The 17500-nt window shown below is 41.0% G+C and overlaps 1 protein-coding gene across 5 annotated transcripts in view; it reads right to left on the bottom strand.

The window, feature by feature from the left end:
- Zdhhc21 (zinc finger DHHC-type palmitoyltransferase 21) overlaps positions 1–15289 on the bottom strand; it is a 54929-nt gene extending 39640 nt beyond the window's left edge. The window contains exons 1-5 of one of the 5 annotated variants that reach the window (XM_057784098.1): positions 15150–15289; positions 9906–10051; positions 7053–7256; positions 3936–4132; positions 2491–2589 (exon numbers count right to left, since the gene is read on the bottom strand). In XM_057784098.1, the coding sequence (XP_057640081.1) occupies positions 2491–2589; positions 3936–4089 (253 nt within the window). In that variant the 5' untranslated portion in view covers positions 4090–4132; positions 7053–7256; positions 9906–10051; positions 15150–15289. Of the gene's footprint in view, positions 1–2490; positions 2590–3935; positions 4133–7052; positions 7257–9905; positions 10052–14874; positions 14999–15149 lie in introns of those variants that run through there. The other 4 variants (XM_057784100.1, XM_057784096.1, XM_057784101.1 and 1 more) reach the window with 4 other exon arrangements.
- Between the last annotated feature and the right edge of the window lie 2211 nt (positions 15290–17500).

Genomic DNA, 17500 nt, shown 5'->3' with positions numbered 1-17500 from the left:
CAGACGCAGGCAGATCTCTGTGAGTTTGAGACCAGCCTGGTCTACAGAGTGAGTTTCAGGACAGGCTCCAAAGCTACACAGAGAAGCCCTATCTCGGAAAAAAACAAAGACAAAACAGAACCTCCCCCCCCAAAAAAAAATACATCAGATAACCAGTGCCAAAAAGTGCATGACAACTCCGATACCCCAAAAAAAAATTATAGCAAAAGTGAAAGACAAAAAAAATAATAATAATTTAATATATATACACACATGGTTAAAAAGACGACAGTGAAAGTTCTAGGTTTGTTGACAGCATTGTAACTGTCCAACTAGGTAATCTAGGACCGTCTTAGATTAGACATTCCTAATCTAGCTCATCTAACTCAATTATCTGAAGAATCATGTGATATGAGACTTGTAGACTTTGAAAAAATTAAAATGTAATAAAGACAGTTTGTTCATTTGTTTGTTTTAATTGGATAATGGAGAAGTTCTTTGGCCTCTTAAGAAGAAAATTGGCACCATCAAGTAGGACAAGACAAAATGTGAACCCCCTAAGTCAGCAAGATTCCCTGATTTCCCTATCACTTCATCTATAAAGATAACAAAACACAGTGGTTTTATATGGACTCATGAACCTCTAGCTCCCTGCTCTCAGATATGAGTGCTTGTTCTTGCAAGCGTCTCTGCCACTGCTGTCCATCAAGACGTGACACAAAGGGCGCGCGCGACCAGGGCTGAGCCCGTGTAGACACCATGTCCCCGTACCTCTAGACTATGAGCTAAATGAATCTCCTTTCTCCATCAGTAGCCTGCCTGCCTTGGTCATGTCATTACAGCGACACAAAGCTACACAGAGAACTGGACACTAAGGCAGAACTAATACAATAATTCTACCGAGAATGTGCAGCTGGTTTTCGTACTAGGCTTCTGGAAGAGATTGGGAGATCACACTAGAAAAGCCCAGAATACTATAAGCAGGGCCTTATGGGCAATTCTGGAGGAGGCTCTGGAGGGAAATAATGCTTGAGTGAGATAAGGAACCTTTCCCATGTCAGTGTGTGCTAAATAAATCTTTTCTTTATACTTGCCTACGTTAAGTATTTCATTATAATGTCAAGAACTTAGCAATGTGCCCATTTTTCTCCTCTAAAATATTAAGATCTAGCAATTTAATTGTGTGACAATTTCACAATAGCTGAATCATGGCTACTCCCTTTAAACTGTCTTTTATGGACTAGCTGTGTCAGAAGCCTATAGATATTTGAGTGTTTGATCACTGCAAATAGAAGTATTGTCCAGAGTTATAAAAGGCCTGTTTCTTTGTTCTGGGCTACTGGACTTCAGTGTTGAGGCAGCAGCATGTGAATATGATACAGACATCTTCCCGCTATACCGTCTGGGAGGAGGAAGATCACAGAGTACCACTCTCTCTGTTCTCACCCCTAAACAAATGCACATCAACTGCTGAGAGACTGAGCCGCTACTGCTCTAAGTAAATAAAAACTACACATTCAATACAGTGCTATAGCTACACAAATATCAGTGTGATACTCCCACCTATCTCTAAATCTGTGCACCAAGTAAAGCTCTGAATGGCAGGTCTCAAAAACCAAGAATCAGGATGACTGGGGAGCTCTGTGTGGCGACTTGTCAATCTCATTTAACATGAAATTAGCAGTTTAGTTCCCAGACTCTGTTACACACTGAAACCATAGGGAAGCTTTCAATAACCTCACACCTGGGTCAATGCCCAAGCATTCTGATTTAATTAATACAGTTGTGATCTGGACACTGAGAAACAAGTTAGGAAACCATTAACTTACTATAGAAAATGCTCTGATTCCTAAATGGACTACAAAAGCATATAGAAAAGTACAGAATTCTAAAAGTTAACATAGAAATAAAAAAATGAGCTCAAAAGAGATAAAAGTGAGCTTCCATTATATCTGGTATATAACAAAATAAACAATCCAATTCATTTCTTTTCATGGTTTAAATGGTTATCTGGCAACATAATAATAAAAAATTATCTTTAATTGACATCAGGATCAAAAGTTTTCAATTTTTCATCAAGTTATTTGGATCTGCAGAAGACAAGAAATAGTGTCCATAACACTGAAAGTGTTTTCTCTAAGCAACTTATCAATATCACAAGGTGAAAATCCTGTTCTTAAATAAACCAGAATTTCTCAGGTAATTTGTTTCATTTAACAGGTATTTGTTGTAAGAGGCAGACTCTTCTGGAGACTAGAGATACAGTTCACATCAACACGTACACACAGAAGGAAAAAGGATCTCCATGGTCAGAATATATATGGATCTAAGGAGTGAGGAGAAAAGAACAGACACAAAATGAGGGGGTGGGAGGGGTCTTGCAATTGAAAACAGACATGTTTCAAAGTGGTGCCAATGACTTACATAAACCATATATTGGAATTTATAAGGCGTCAATAAATTTAATAATTCTAGCATCAACAAAATGAGTAAACCTAAAGAAAACCCTACCTGCATGTGGGATCTTGGGGTTTTCAGGGAGTCTTCCGGGATCAGTTAAGGAGGCCCTCACTAAGGCAACCAGACAAAATATAGAAATGCCATAGAATACTGTAACATGAAATTAAATAAAGAAATTAGTCATTTGCCCTTTAAAGTGTTTTATCAACAAGCATAAAGTTTAAAAGTGCATTTTAATCAACCCCGTCAGAATAACCTTATCAATAAACTAGATATTAAAATGAAGACAACTTATTTTACTCATCAAATAGTCTTGCCAAGATGATAGCCATACTAAACGTACCAATTCAAATATGATTTTCTAAAATAACTGAGAAACTTAAATGAGACGCTCTCACAGAGCGGCCTCTGATGATAACAAATGAACGAATGGACTCATTTAAAAGGATCAAACGGCACTTAAAAAGTATTCTACATTGAACCTTTCATCGACTCCACCTTCAAAATTATCCTAAATTAGTGATATTTAATTGTCTCTGTTGATGAATCTTAAGAGATATACTCTTAAAAATTAAGAAATGAAGAATTAGAAACTTTTGAAAGTTAAAGTAACCATAAAAATAATATTAAGGAACAACTGAGATTCAGTCACCATAATTACACATTTTAAGTTAAAACGTGGGCCTTTTGTGGGGGAATACAAAGCCAACACACTGAACACATAAAAAGCAAACAGTGCTCACTGAATGTGTGCCTGACTACAAAGTAAACGTGTTTGTTTGCTGGCTTGTCTGGTTGATGTACATCTTACTAAAGAGCTCAGGCTGACCTAGAAGTCACCATTTTCTTGCTTCAGCCTTCTGAGTGCTAAGATCACTAGATACATGACCATACATAGCAATATGGATCAGCCTTATCACTTGTATAAATAAGGATTATATTTCTTCTAGCTGTTGTGAGATCAGATGAGGGTAAGGACATGAAAGCTGTAAACACTGTGGATGACCTTATGAGTCATTTTTAGGATCATGACTCGTTAGGATATCATTTACTAGTAAAATATTCCATCCTCTTCCCTATAACGCCTCCATTTTCAAGTTAGCCACAGTGATGTGTGCCTGGGGCCCAGCATGGAAAAGGCAGCAGCAGAATGGCAACGCCTAGGTTACAGAGGAAAGCCCTGTCTCAAAATAGCAATCAATCAATCAATCAATAACCACCCATGTCTGCAGTTAAATAAAAAACAGATAGAACTATTGTCAGGCTTTTCTCTTGAACAAAATGGTCTTCCCAGACTTTTCAGAGTGAAATGAATATGGAGGTAGTATCTTAACTCTGCAAGTCCAGAAAAGCTACTGTCTTGTACAACTGTAATGTAATGAAAAGGTTAGCAGTACTACTGAAATAGCATATCAAAGTTATGAACACACTGTACTTCAGAACGTTCACAATAAGAAAAAAATGTTTATATAAGATAATAAGACTTAGAAACTTACTTATTATCAAAATGCCTGGAATATGTCCTTCTTCATAGTGAGGAAAGAGGACAATTTTGGGAATTAAAACAATATTGTATAACCAGACAAAGACAATCAAACCCATGCAGCACCAACCATGTGGGTCAACAACAAAGTGAATCCGAAGCCCCATTCTGCAGTGCTAGAACTGCCTGCCAACCCGCAGGAAGACAATCCTAGAGAGAGAAAAGGGAGAGTTACGACCACGGGAAAAATCCTCAACAAAAACTGCAGCTCTGGAAACTATATAGCAACATTTACTGAATTTCCTTTGTATATTTAGGCTTTTTCTCAATAAGAGTTTAGGGGAACAAACAGGAAATTCACTAAAATCTTTAAATAATCTAATTTTAATTGTTCATTATAAATCATCACTATTAAAAGTGTAAATTGTCATGATCTGCTCAATGAAACTTTTTATCCTTACTACAAATTCCATGTGCAAACACAAGAGAAAAGAGTGACTATGTCCACCAAAAGACATGTACAAAAGTCTACCACTTTCACCAAGAAGCCAACATCACAGACTCTAATTCTGATTATCTTATAGTGGAAAAGGTGCCTTGCAGCTGGAAAGGGATCTGAACCTCTAAAGGGCCAAAAACATTCTGCACCTTGATCTGGGTAGTACTTTGTAGACATATGCAAATGTAAACATAAAGACCCCGTATGTACTTAAAACCACAATAAAAAAATTTATAAAATATTTTAAAAGCAAAAATGAAGTGAAAATTATAAATAGTTAAAACGATTAACATTTGTGGGGTGAAGCCCAACCAATTTCATTCCTATCAACTCAAGAGGACTCCTGTTTAAATGGGACTTTCATTCAGCTGAGAGTTAACCATCAACAACAGATCCCCATATGAGACAGTCTCCAAGTGAGCTGAAGTTTCAACCAGAAGTGATGTCCACCAAGTGACCTAAAACACATGCATTCTGTAGTAGGCATGACTTACAAAGGTTAAACAACAACTATTTACTCTACATAGCCTAGGGGCATCTCTGACATAAATTATAATAGTATAATAATAAATTAGGCCAGTCATCTTCAAACTTGTAGCAAACTAGAATCAATTAGGGAGTTTAAAAAAAAAAAAAAAAAAAAAAGGAAAGAAAAAAGACAGATTCCCAGAGCCCGCAAGGCTGCAAACCCACGTGCATCATCAGGATGACTGCTAGTTCAGTGCCTGTTCTTGTGCCAGTCCTTTTCTACAGTGTAGACACAACTATCAATAAGGCATGATCTTTGCTTAATTTAGTGGTTCCCAACCTACAGGTCGTGACCCTTTTGGCAAACCTCTATCTCCAAAAATATTTACATTACAATTTGTAACTGTAGAAAATTACAGTTATGAAACAGCAACAAAAATTATTTTGGGTTGGGGGCACCACTACGTGGAGAACTGTATCAAAGGCTTGGAGCATTAGGAACGTCGAGAACCACTGTCTTAAATAAACAAGTCCAGTCGGAAAGTGTCATTTTAAAAGGGTTTAATTTATTATGGTAAGTTCTAGATCTATGAACAAGTTGTCAGGAAATGCACAGAAGATGGGACCGAGTTACATCCATACCCAAGCAGGACTTCCTGAAACAGATACAAACTGAGCTCAATCTTAAAAGATGTAAACGTCAGGAGTTCTGTAAAGGGAGGCAAGGACAGGGTGACTAAGGCCTGAGCATCACAGGAGAAGGTATCACAGTCTGCCACAACGCCTCCCAGGGACAGTGATGGGGGTGGGGCGAGAGCAGGGGGTGAAGAGGGGGGGAACACTCTCATTTAGAATGCTCGAGCTTTATTCTTATGCACAAGAAAGTTATTAAAATGGGGGTAAGTAAGATTTGTACTTTAAACTCTTGTATGGAGAATAAAGTTAAAGACAAATCAATTAAACTAAAAGAATACAAAAGCCAAAATTAATTTTAGAGAAGAGAGCAACTGAAACAAAATCAAATCAGTAAGCCTCACTAGTTGGATCACTACTAGGAGTTAGAGAACAGACAAGGATGACCCCAGATCTGCAGCTGATGATACACCAACCATGTGATTCTAAGAATGACTGGGCTCCCACTGAAGGGTCTTGGGGTGCTCAGCATGGCCAAAGGCCACTAAAACAAAGATCAAAGGGCCTAAAGTTAAAAATACATCTCCAACTGCTGAAGCACCAGAAGAAAAGGAAGGCAGCTAATTAACAGTAGACTCCTTGCCCAGCATCCATCCCCAGAAAACCAAAAATAAATTAATTTAAAAATATATTTGTAATTTAAAAGGGATGGCAAGAGCTCAAATGTAATACTCCCAACAATTCAAATCAGATAAAGTCCAAGTCAGTACTTTATAAGAATGATAACAGGGATAGTACCTAGGTCATTTAAAAAGTAAAAGCTGAACTTCATTTTTACCATTTAGTCTGAAATTTACAAGACAGTCCAGTGTCATTAAAGAAAACCAGAGAAAATAAAGCATACTGTGTTATTTGCTAGGAATCATTACACTAAAAACTAAAAGCGCACAAATACAAATACATAGCTAAAGAGGTCCATTCCAAAGAATAATTTGGGAGGATGGGAAGTAGGAAAAGGGCTTTGCTATGTAGCCCAGGTTGGCCCAAAATTTACTACTAATATTTTTACACCCTTGCTAACTATCAAGAGCTACAGAGAAAAGACAGGCTCTGCCTCTCAACATACTCAATAGTATGGACTTCATTTGCCTTTTTTGGCTCTCAATGCTTTGGTTCTACTCCGGACTAAAAACAAATTTCACATACTAGAACACTCTGCTCACTTCTAACCCTGTTAGCATTAGAACAGAAACACGGACAAGCCTACTAAGCAAGAAAGAAAACTATCAGCTATTCTTCTTTTGAACTTTGTTTTCAATTCCTTTAGTTTTGAAGTAACAAGTTGTTATTATTAAAGATCAATTCCTCAAACAGAAACTACTACAGTGACAACGTCATTGAAGACAGGTCTGTTTCCCTGAATGAAATATATGGGAAGGAAACACTCTACAACAGCATCCCCAAGAAGAGAAAAGAGCGAGACCAGAGAATTAAACAAGGAACACAAGGTTGAACACTGGAAACAAATACCTGATCAGTAAAACTCAACGACACATGGTCCTTCCAGTCGGTTGGGAGAACAGTGGACTTCCAAGAGCCACAAGCCTGTGACTGGTAGAGGCAGGATCACGCCAGCGTGGACGGCTACCAGGTGTGGCTGATGGCTGGACAGAAACTATTACACACGGAGCAACAATCGAACTCAACAGCGCTGCTCAGGCTTATGGGCGGCATCTGCCAAATACTTTCATTAGCTGGAGATGCTAATTGTATATTAAATGTGAGCTCATAGTCAAACTTTGAAGTGACTAGCTGACGAACTGGTTCCTCGACACTGGAGATTGCTATCTGGTGACTGTACTTTAGTGCAGTGACTGGCTTCATACTGACGTAATTACTACAGCACAAACTACTTTTAAAGAAATTATAATTCAACTGTAATAAACTGCCCTGAGGAAATATTTACAATGTTCTATTTATTCTGAAGGGATACGCTCTTTCCTTTCTTGCCATTTCAGTTCACCACCTCAGATAAAAAAAAGATTTGAGTCACTGAGGGAAAAAATAAAAGAATTGACTATATGACAGAAAATTGTAATCTCAGGATAAAAATTTTAGAGAAAAGTAAGCATTAGCCAAAATAACTAACAAGAAATGAAGTCAAACATATATTTGCAAACTTAGTTTATGACTCTGCACTTTAGCTAAAACTGGTGTTATTACTATTCCATAAGTATGAGAAACATTCAGCATTTGCTGTTCATGTCTCAAGTATCCCCAGCACTCTATTTACTGTTTAAATTTAACTCAGGACCAAAAAGTAATACAAATTTCCCTGGCACTTTAGTTCACAATGATCTCTGTTTCCTTATAAAGATCAATAAAATCCAACTCTGGAAGAAAAATAGCAAGGAATTTTAAATGCTTGGAGGAAGGATGGCCTTCACAACCAAAACCCAAAAAAATGACAGACAGACAACATAAACATTTAAATTTCTGAGCTCAAAATACACAAAAGACAAAATTAAAGACAAGGCCCTCCTGGAAAGAATATTTTAACGTCTGACTGATAAGAGGCAGACAAAGTAAATACAGGAGGAAGCAACTCACAAACAGAAAAAACCAAACGGGAGTCACCACTGATGAGGAAATGGGGAGTGACTAGGTACTTTCTCATGATGAGAAGGCACAGGGAAAAGCACTCCCATACATTGCTGAGCTGCATGTAAGTGAATACAGTCCTCTTGAGAGGGTAATTTGGCACACCCATCAAAATGTGAAAGCCTTTAGCCCAGCAGTTTTATTTATAATACTTAACAGAGCACGCTCGCAAGTGTAGAAAGCAGACAGGACAAGGATAAACAGAAATACAACACTTTCTGTAATCAAAAAAATACAGTACCACCTAAAACCTTATTGCAGCTTTATCAAACATTCATCAAACTTGGGAAAAGTACATTTAAGATGAAGGCAATCTGTGCTATGTGCATGCCACTTTACAAAGCCAAAGCTATAAGCCAAGCCTGAACTCAGTCAATGAAAACTAACCTATCCTGAAGTATGAGGGTGGGGTTCCTGAGGTCTGCACCCTACTCTGAAATAGAACACAAAAAGGTTGGCTGATGGCGGGCAGAGAGACCAGTGAGCATATGATGAGGTTCAGACCGTCAGCTGCAGAACCCAAGAGATGGCATCCAGCTGTTACACCTCAAAATTTATTTCCACATTTCTGTTTGAATTTTCCAAGGTGAAAATTTGGGGGCCCAAGTTATAGGGCGGCTTGTATAATAGTTTTTAGGAAAAATAGAAGTGATTTCTACATAGAGTACATGGGAAACACGTACATAGAGTCTAAGGAAACAGTAACCAAACTGCTCCGGTCATCCCATGATACAGTGTACTAAGGATCAACTCTCACATGCTGACTGAGGTCCCCGGGAAGCTGGCTCCAGAAGCTGAGCTACACTGCAGACCCCAGCATGTTTATGTCATATGTCCTCCAAAATCTAAGTCTGTGACAAGTAAGAAAGACTGCACAACAGCCTACAGTGAAAACACTATGTCCTTGAGAACAGGGGAAACTGAACCATCTCCAAACAAAAGTGACCAGTATTCACCACAGTAAAAATACCTGCCTCAGAAGGAAAGTTCAGCCGTGGGCAGACCATCTATGCAGAGAAAGCTCACATGGGAAGTACGGCTGTCTGCCTCAACTTCCCCAGTGGATTTCTGCTTGATGTGGCAAGCCTGTGGCTTGGCATTAGCTATGTTTACTATCTCCAGCTACTTCAGTGTCGTTACTGGACACAGTGAAATCCTAATGTGACGAGACTCTGCTGTCACGTCCATGCTTCTCTCTACTTGCTACCCGACATCCTTTGCTCGCCCTGCTCACTCGCTCGAGACTGCACACGTGGCCATTCACGGACCGCTCTTTAGATCACACACAACACACGGCTGACAGAGCGGTGAGGAGATGGCTTTTATGTTTCATGTACACACGTAACTTTCTCCTAAGTTTAGTAGTGAGGGCATGTTACTAAATTCTTCTCAACCAACTGGAAAACAGAAAAAGCCTAAAGCACGGACACTAATGACCTAACAAAAATTTCTCACTTCAAATCAGTTTTTTTAATGTGACACAGAAGATCTGCATAAAGCCATGTAAGGTTCATAATTTTAAAAGATGTTTCTGAGGTATGTAATAGAAAAGTTTTATTTAAGAAGATACATTCCAACAAAATTTAAAATAAAAGTCAAATAAGTCTAAACTGCCTTTAATTCTTCATTAGCAATGAACGACCTGCTAACTACTGGATTCCAAGGCCAGCCCACATCACAGAAAGCACGCGCATTCCCGTGTAAACTCAAATGCCCACTTACCACTGCGAGTTCACGGCGAGGAGCTGTGATTTTCCCAGCACTTGCATTTACAAGAAGTGTCTTCTTGACTCATCCTCTGATTTATTTCTTCATAGTGCTTATCCCATCATACGGGCTTCCCATCCAGAACACTTCCCTGTGAGTGCCTATGAACAGTGTAACAATAATTTCTCAGAGACAAAAACAGTAAGCAGGTAGGCATTCTGAGAGAGTGCCAATAACTAGTGTTAGAATCAGAAATCAGACGGTGTCACTCCACCTGCGCTTTCATACTCCACACCCCAGGAGCACCCATGGCCGTTATTCCGAGAAGCTCTCTTTTGACATCACTCAGTTTCCACAAAACCAAATACTCCTGTGTCCTGCATTTGGACACTGACCTTCCTGAGCCCCAAAGCAGAGTCACAATGCAGTCTGAGCTCACTGGGTGAGAGTCGGGGCAATGATGATCAAAATGGGAAGCTACAAGTACCTAAGCATGACTCATCAGAGAAGACATCAGTGAAGAGTGAGTAAACTTGAATACATGCTTCACTCAAATGTACAAGACCACCAGGAGTCACCCACAAAAGTGAATTTCTACCGTTCAAAAGTTAACAATAACATTATAATGAACTCCACATAGGATGTACAATTCACTTCTTTATTCAGCCAAGTTATTAATTACAGCCTATCTTCTAGATCAATGATGTTAAAGAAACTCAGGTCCTACGGAAGAGCGGCAGGTGCTTGTAGGCACTGAGCCATCTCACAGCCCCCACTAACTTTAAGCAAGTTCAAAATGGTCTCTTTCTCTTTGCCTTGGACTCGGGAGCCAGGTATTTATGATAAACTTGGGGAGCTGCTACCCCTCAATGGTAGCTAAATGAATTATTTTCCAGGAAAAAGACACTGAGCCTTACATGCAGTGCATTATGAAAGATGGCCAAGTCAATACCGTAAGTCAAGCTGTAAGGCTGGAGCTCTACAGCGCTTCCTCGGTGTCGTTAGTCACGTGATCAGGAAAGAGCACAGGATAGTCATCCATGAGTCAAACTCGCACTCACTGACTTAACATCAAAGCCATCACTCTTGGTGGAATACAAGTCATATCTAGTCCCTAATTCCAAAAGTTAGGGATGACAATATCCCACTGCCTCAGAACTATAAAATGCCATACATCTATTAACACTCTACATCGAAAACAATATAATTCATTAAATACTTTTTCTAACACACCGCAATAAAAACCAAAGTTGCAGGTGTGTGTCTTTAAAGCCACCCTAAAGCTATTTTGATCTTATTCTACTCTAAAAAAATTAGTTAATCATAGCAGTTAAGTCAAAATACCAGTCTCTAGCTGACTCTAGGAATCAGCCAATGAGCTAATACAATTGTTAAAATATCACAGATAGTGTATTATCAACAAAGTAAACCTAACTCTTGGATGGACATTAAAATAAGGAGCTAGGGTAAACTGTGGCACAGTCTACTTTCGCTTTCCAAGCTTCACTGTAACAGGGCAAACGGGACAACAACGCCAACTTAGAGGACTGCTGTACACTTCGGTGAATTAAGACAAATATTACTTCTAACTTTAGCACTTACTGGGTAAAAGTGTCCCTGGAACCCATGATCAAAAGTGGTATTAAAATTTAGCCACCCATCTACTTTCTACTTTATTTAATACCAAAACCAGGGAATTCTGTGTCATAGCAAACCCTTCAGGGCCAGCAAGATCCCACAGTGGGTAAAGGCACCTGCTGTCAAGCCTGAAGACCTGAGTTCAATCCCTGGGACCCACGCGGTGGAAGGAGAGACCCAGCTCCTGCACACCGTCCTCTGGCTATACAAACACGCCATGGCAAGCATGCGCCCACACACATGCATTACATACACATTTACCCAACATAAATAAACTGTCAGGAAAACCCCTTCGGTTACTGCAGTCTTGCCACGGGCATTGGACAGCATTCTAAGTATGCAGGAAAGAGGTGTGCCATGTGCTATCTGATATATTTTCAAGCAGAAAAAGAAAACTAGGGGTTTGATCTGAAACAAAGCCCCTACTCCAAATCTCAAGCACAAAGTAAGATGTCAAACTAGGGAGTGAGGCATGGATGAAAATCAGCACTTGACTTCAGAAACTGGTGGCCAAGTGCAGTCAAGGCGTTTGGAGACACAGTTCTCCAAGAACTCGAGTGCCCAAATGCATTGCCCTTGCACCTCCAGAGGTTTCAAGAATGCACTCTGTGGAAAGCTTTCAGTCACTGGATGAACAAAACTGTACATAAGCTGTTGCTCTTCACATGTACTTGGTGTTCTGTATCCTGGCCTCAGGAGTGGAACAATCACAATGGACTTCAGCACCGCGCTAGCGTTACACACTTCAGTGCTGCGCTAGCGTCACGGGCTTCATTAGACTCTCCTGACCAAATAACTTGGAAGACATAGTGTGGTATCCACTAAAGACAGACTATCAAACACTGTTTCAGCCCGCACAAAAGCTCTGTGGGAACTTTCACTGAGGAACGTGGGGGTACGAGAACACAAAGGCACCATTAATGTAAGGTAGGGACAGGTTCAATAGTAACCTTCCTCCAAAAAATAGCACCGGGAAAAAAACGTTCAGATAAAGTAAAAGCCAGAAAGGAAAAGGCCAAGTAAGGTTCTTCCTGGGTGTTGACCAAGCAACTATTGCCCTACAAGTAGCCACGGAACCAAGATATCCTGGGAGAAAAAAAAGGAAGCTAGATTAGGTTGCCCACACTCAGCAAAGCTTCCCAAAGCGGGTATGAGTTAAGTACACTAACACTAAATGCTTCTAACTATGAAAACCTGCAAGTTTTGAACAACTTAGTAACTCTATAGCCACAGATAAAAGGCCTACTGGAGATCACAGTCAAGCACTACTAATTTGTACCTAATCTGAAGGATTTTGTGGTGTGTGTGTGTGTGCATGCGTGTAACACACACGCACAATGTACAGATATCTACAATCAGTCTCATAAATCCTAGAAGAAACTTAATCTACCCTGAGATGACTACAAAAGAAAAGGAGGCTTCTAACGCAAAAGACATAACCAGAAAATGTCACAACTTACCCCAGGGAGATGTAAACCAGGAAACAAGTAAATAAACTACCATTATAGTAAGGTATTTTGGTTTGGCTAACTGCCTAATGTATGAAAAATATGCCTATTAAAGTGATAAGTCTTAGCCAGGTGGTGGTGGTGCACACCTTTAATCCAAGCAGAGACAGACAGAGATAGATGTCTGTGAGTTCAAGGCCAGCCTGGTCTACAAAGTTCCAGAACAGCCAGGGCTACACAGAGAAACCCTGCTTCAAAAAAACAAAACAAAAACAAACAAAAGATACAGCTTACTGGCGACTCTTAACCAACAGATCACAATCCTGACAAGACAGGAGGTGTTTTTCCTTCTACTTTGTTTTCAACCCTTTCTTCCCCCAGTGCCAGTGATCAAACCCAGGGCCTTGTTCAACCTAGGCAAGAACTCTACCACTGACTGACATAGGCACGTGTATGTACACACACATACAGGTTCATACATATATAAGGAGAGAGATCAAACATTTTCAATCAATTGCAGTGAGAGCCATTTGTGTTCCACTAGATGGTAAATGAATGATCTTTTATTTCTACAACATTTGAAAAGTTGAGCCTAAGCCCTAATATTTTGTTAAATAACGTAAGAAAGTCTACGTCCCTTTGCTTTCCCAGTCATGTCTGATAAAGTTATACTGCGCAATGTAAAATCCTATGCTGAAGACGTTTCCATGGGCTCCATGTGGACATTCCCAGAGTTCTTAGTCTTTACTAAGACTTGTGTTTTCCTGTTATAATTCTGAATCACCCACTATGAATTAGAGAAAACAGGCATTGGCCAAATAAGTAAAAATGTTACGATCTGGATCTTAACTGCTATACTGATGTGTAGGTACTTAGGTTTAAATTTTCTTAACAAAGCATGCTTAGATGTCAGTTTCTCTTGAACATGTACTATTTTGTTTCTTCCAGCTACAGCTCCTAAAACAGTAGCCGAAATCTCCACAGTTGGAAGATATCTAGCATAATTCTACTGATTTACATCCAAACTGAATTCTGGAGCTCTGGTACTACAAACATATTTACATTTTTTTCCCCATGAGATAAATACTTTAAATGTACCCTCACCATGTCAAAAAGTGTCAAGTTAAAAACATGGCATTTGCCAAATAAACATGGAAAAGCTAAAAATAAATAAATAAATAAATAAAGTGGATCCCTGACCTACCCATGACCCCACAGCTGGATAGAACAGGAAACAAAAGAGAATCTGGTTTTCCTTTCCTCAACTCCAAATTTGTTTTATTTCCAACTGATGTCACACCTCTTCAAAAGCTTTCCTGTTGAGAGAGGGCCGGCTAAGGTAAAACAGAGGACCCCTCTCAACTTTATCTGTGAATCTCGAGCACTGAAGAACTTAATGAGATACTGCACCAAACCCTTTCATCTAGGAAGGGCACTCCCTAAGCAGTCATCAAATGGTAAGGGCTATTATTATCTTTTACCACAAAGTAGGTAGTGAATTTTTGGGGGGAGGGCACATATTAGTAGTGGGTGGAGGACCCATTTGACAAGTCTTTTTAGCTTGCATTTAATTACTCTTATTTGCCCTTACTTTAGGTTGTAATTTTATACTATGATTTATGACCCACCCACAATGACCTTGATTTTTCCCCCTCCTATACTTTTATGAACTGCTAGACTGCTGTATTTTCAAGTAATAATCGAGCAGGTCGTCTTCGCCCTGAAGATACAAACATCTTCCATTGACTCATAAGGGATCTTAAAATGTGACCCAAATACAGCTCGAAAAAGGCCATAAATTTTAAAGGCTCACTGCAGTTTAAGTCCAGGTAGCGATTACAGAGAATGGTAACAAGTGCAAAGTGCTGCCATGCGGAAAGCCATTTTCTCAAAATCACCGGTGTGGCCGAGCGAGAGGAGAGAGAAGGTCAGTGGAGGTGCACGCTTTCTCCAGGGGATCCTCTGCAGCTCCGCACCAGCGACCTCGAAATGAATGAACCGCGCGGTCACACCGACAGCACGGGCCCCGGAGGTGCAGGGAAGCAGGAGTTCCGGGGAGAACTCGGCGGATTTCTCTCCCGCCCCGGTCAATTCACCCGGCCCGCGAGGGGCCGCGGCCTCCGAGAGGGATGCTCCGCCGCAGGTGTAGGACCGCCCGCCGGCCCACACTCACCGCCGCCCGCTCCGCAGCTCTCCACTCGGCTCCGCGCCTCCGCCGCCCAGGCCGGGCCGCTTCCCTTCCGCTTCCGGGAGCCGGGGCGCCGGGACCGGCCGAGTGGGTGTCGGCATGCCCGCGCGCTCGCGCGGAGGCACGGCCGCCGTCGCCGTCTCCGCTTCGCGCCCCGGAGCTGCGATGGGAGCCGCCGAGGGCCGAAAGACCTGAAAGCGCTCCCCAGCCCAGAGCTGAGCCTGGCTAGGGTTCACCTAAGCCTACCTGTGCCTCCCAGCCCTGCTTCCCGGCCTTTCCCAGGGCAGCTCTCCCATGTCCCCACACCCTCCCTGCATAGACCCACCCCTAGCTTTAAAAAGTGCTGTCATCCTCCTTCTGTCAGGGGACAGACCTCTCTCCCTAGTGACAAGTTATGGATTTTCCATGGGACTTTGCTTCAAAATTCAGCTTGCAACCTTTGACATCTACAACGCTGCATCTTGTAAGGGATCGCATAGTCTCTAACCTACTCATGGGCCTGCTCATTCTATACCTGAATTTTAGTAGGATCTGCAGGTGATTCCTATCGGTGCACCCCAAAGATTGAAAAGCACCCGTTTTCAGTCCCACGGCCTTTAGACCCTCTATTGGGCTACCCCAGCCATCCAAACTTTTTCCAATTCTTGCTGTCAACCTAAATCTACATTCAAATAATCTTCATATGTATTTCAAGAGACCTCTCTAAGTTGCCAGCTTTCCAATTAGTGAAACTTAGGAAAAATTATTGGACTCAACAGTTCGAATAACCCATCTCCCAGTCTGGGCTGTTATCCTCACAAATGCCTGAAATACAGAGACTGAAACTTTTTGCCCCTCACTCCAGCTTCTACAACAGTGCTGTGGGAAGCCAACACTGTTCACGATGTAGGTGGTTATGCCAACATGACCCGGAAGGAGATGAAGTGTGGATGGGAGACAAAAGGCCTGTTGTAGGAAGTCTGTACTTCCTTTTTTTTTTTTTTTTTTTTTTTTTTTTTGGTTTTTCATTTTTCGTTTTTGGTTTTTCAAGACAGGGTTTTGTAACAGCTCTTGTAGATTAGGCTGGCCTCGAACTCACAGATACCTGCCTGCCTCTGCCTCCAAGTACAAGCCACCACCCCCTGGCACTGTACTTCTTTTTGAATGGTATTGGAAGCCTTCCATATTGAATTGTTCCTGGTGGTACCAATTCCTCAGGTCCTGGGATGACCACTATATTAACTCTAAATTTGCCTTCAACAACCTTGCATCGTTTCCCATAAAATCCCTTTCATCTCATTCCCCCAAACATCTTCTCTCTCCTCTCAGATTGAGGCAGGATAGGAAGACAGAGAAAACAAGGGGACATAGAAAAGAAAAAAATGAATCTCACCCTAAGGTCTAGTTTTGGTTTCCTCTTGGTTGAGTGTCAAAGAACTTCAGCACAACCTAAAGCCAAGGTTGCCTTCAGAGATAATGCTCATTTTCCTGAATAAATCTCAAACAACCAAACAACGTTAAATGTCACCATGGTCACTTAGGGCCAGAACGGTTGTGGCCTTGAGTTTAACTCTCTCAACACACACTCCAACCAGCTCTAAACCATTAAACAACCTCAGAAAACCGCCTTACAATCTTATCCACAAAAAGGCATTCTTTTTGTTTGTTCCATTTTGTTTTTAAAGACAGTGTTTCTCTGTGTAGCCTTGGCTGTCCTAGAACTTACTCTGTAGATCAGGCTGGCCTCGAACTTAGAGATCTACTTGCCTCTGCCTCAAGGGCATTCTTTAAGATAAAAGAAATAGGTAAATCGTGCCCTTTCTTTTATTTTTAAACTGTTCTTAACTTTTAAACTTTCTTTTGGGGGGGGGGGGTTCGAGACAGGGTTTCTCTGTAGCTTTGGTGCCGGTCCCGGAACTATCTCTTGTAGACCAGGTTGGCCTCGAACTCCCAGAGATCCGCCTGCCTCTGCCTCCTGAGTGCTGGGATTAAAGGCGTGCGCCACCACCTCCCGGCTGTAACTTTTAAACTTTGCTTAATCTTTAAGCCTTATAAGTTACATACTATGAACATGTTAATTTAGAAAGCTACAGAATTATATGTGCATATACACACATACATATATAAACATACATCTACATATCATAAAAATCCTAGCATAACTGCCTCCCCCACACACACACAGTTATGACTCCAGTGTGCAGTATCGTCCTTTCCTCAACTCAAACTGGCTCCTTCTCTTGTGCTTGTGTTTTTCTCCTCCCCTCCCCTCCCCTCCCCTCCCCTCCCCTCCTCTCCCCTCTCCTCTCCTCTCCTCTCCTACCCCCACTTGCACTTAACATCTAAAGTACATGTTG

Source organism: Chionomys nivalis, chromosome 11, assembly GCF_950005125.1.
Source record: "Chionomys nivalis chromosome 11, mChiNiv1.1, whole genome shotgun sequence".
NCBI classification, from domain to species: Eukaryota; Metazoa; Chordata; class Mammalia; order Rodentia; family Cricetidae; genus Chionomys; species Chionomys nivalis.
The sequence above is the reverse complement of the archived record's forward strand: the minus strand, read 5'-3'. Positions and strand labels throughout refer to the sequence as shown.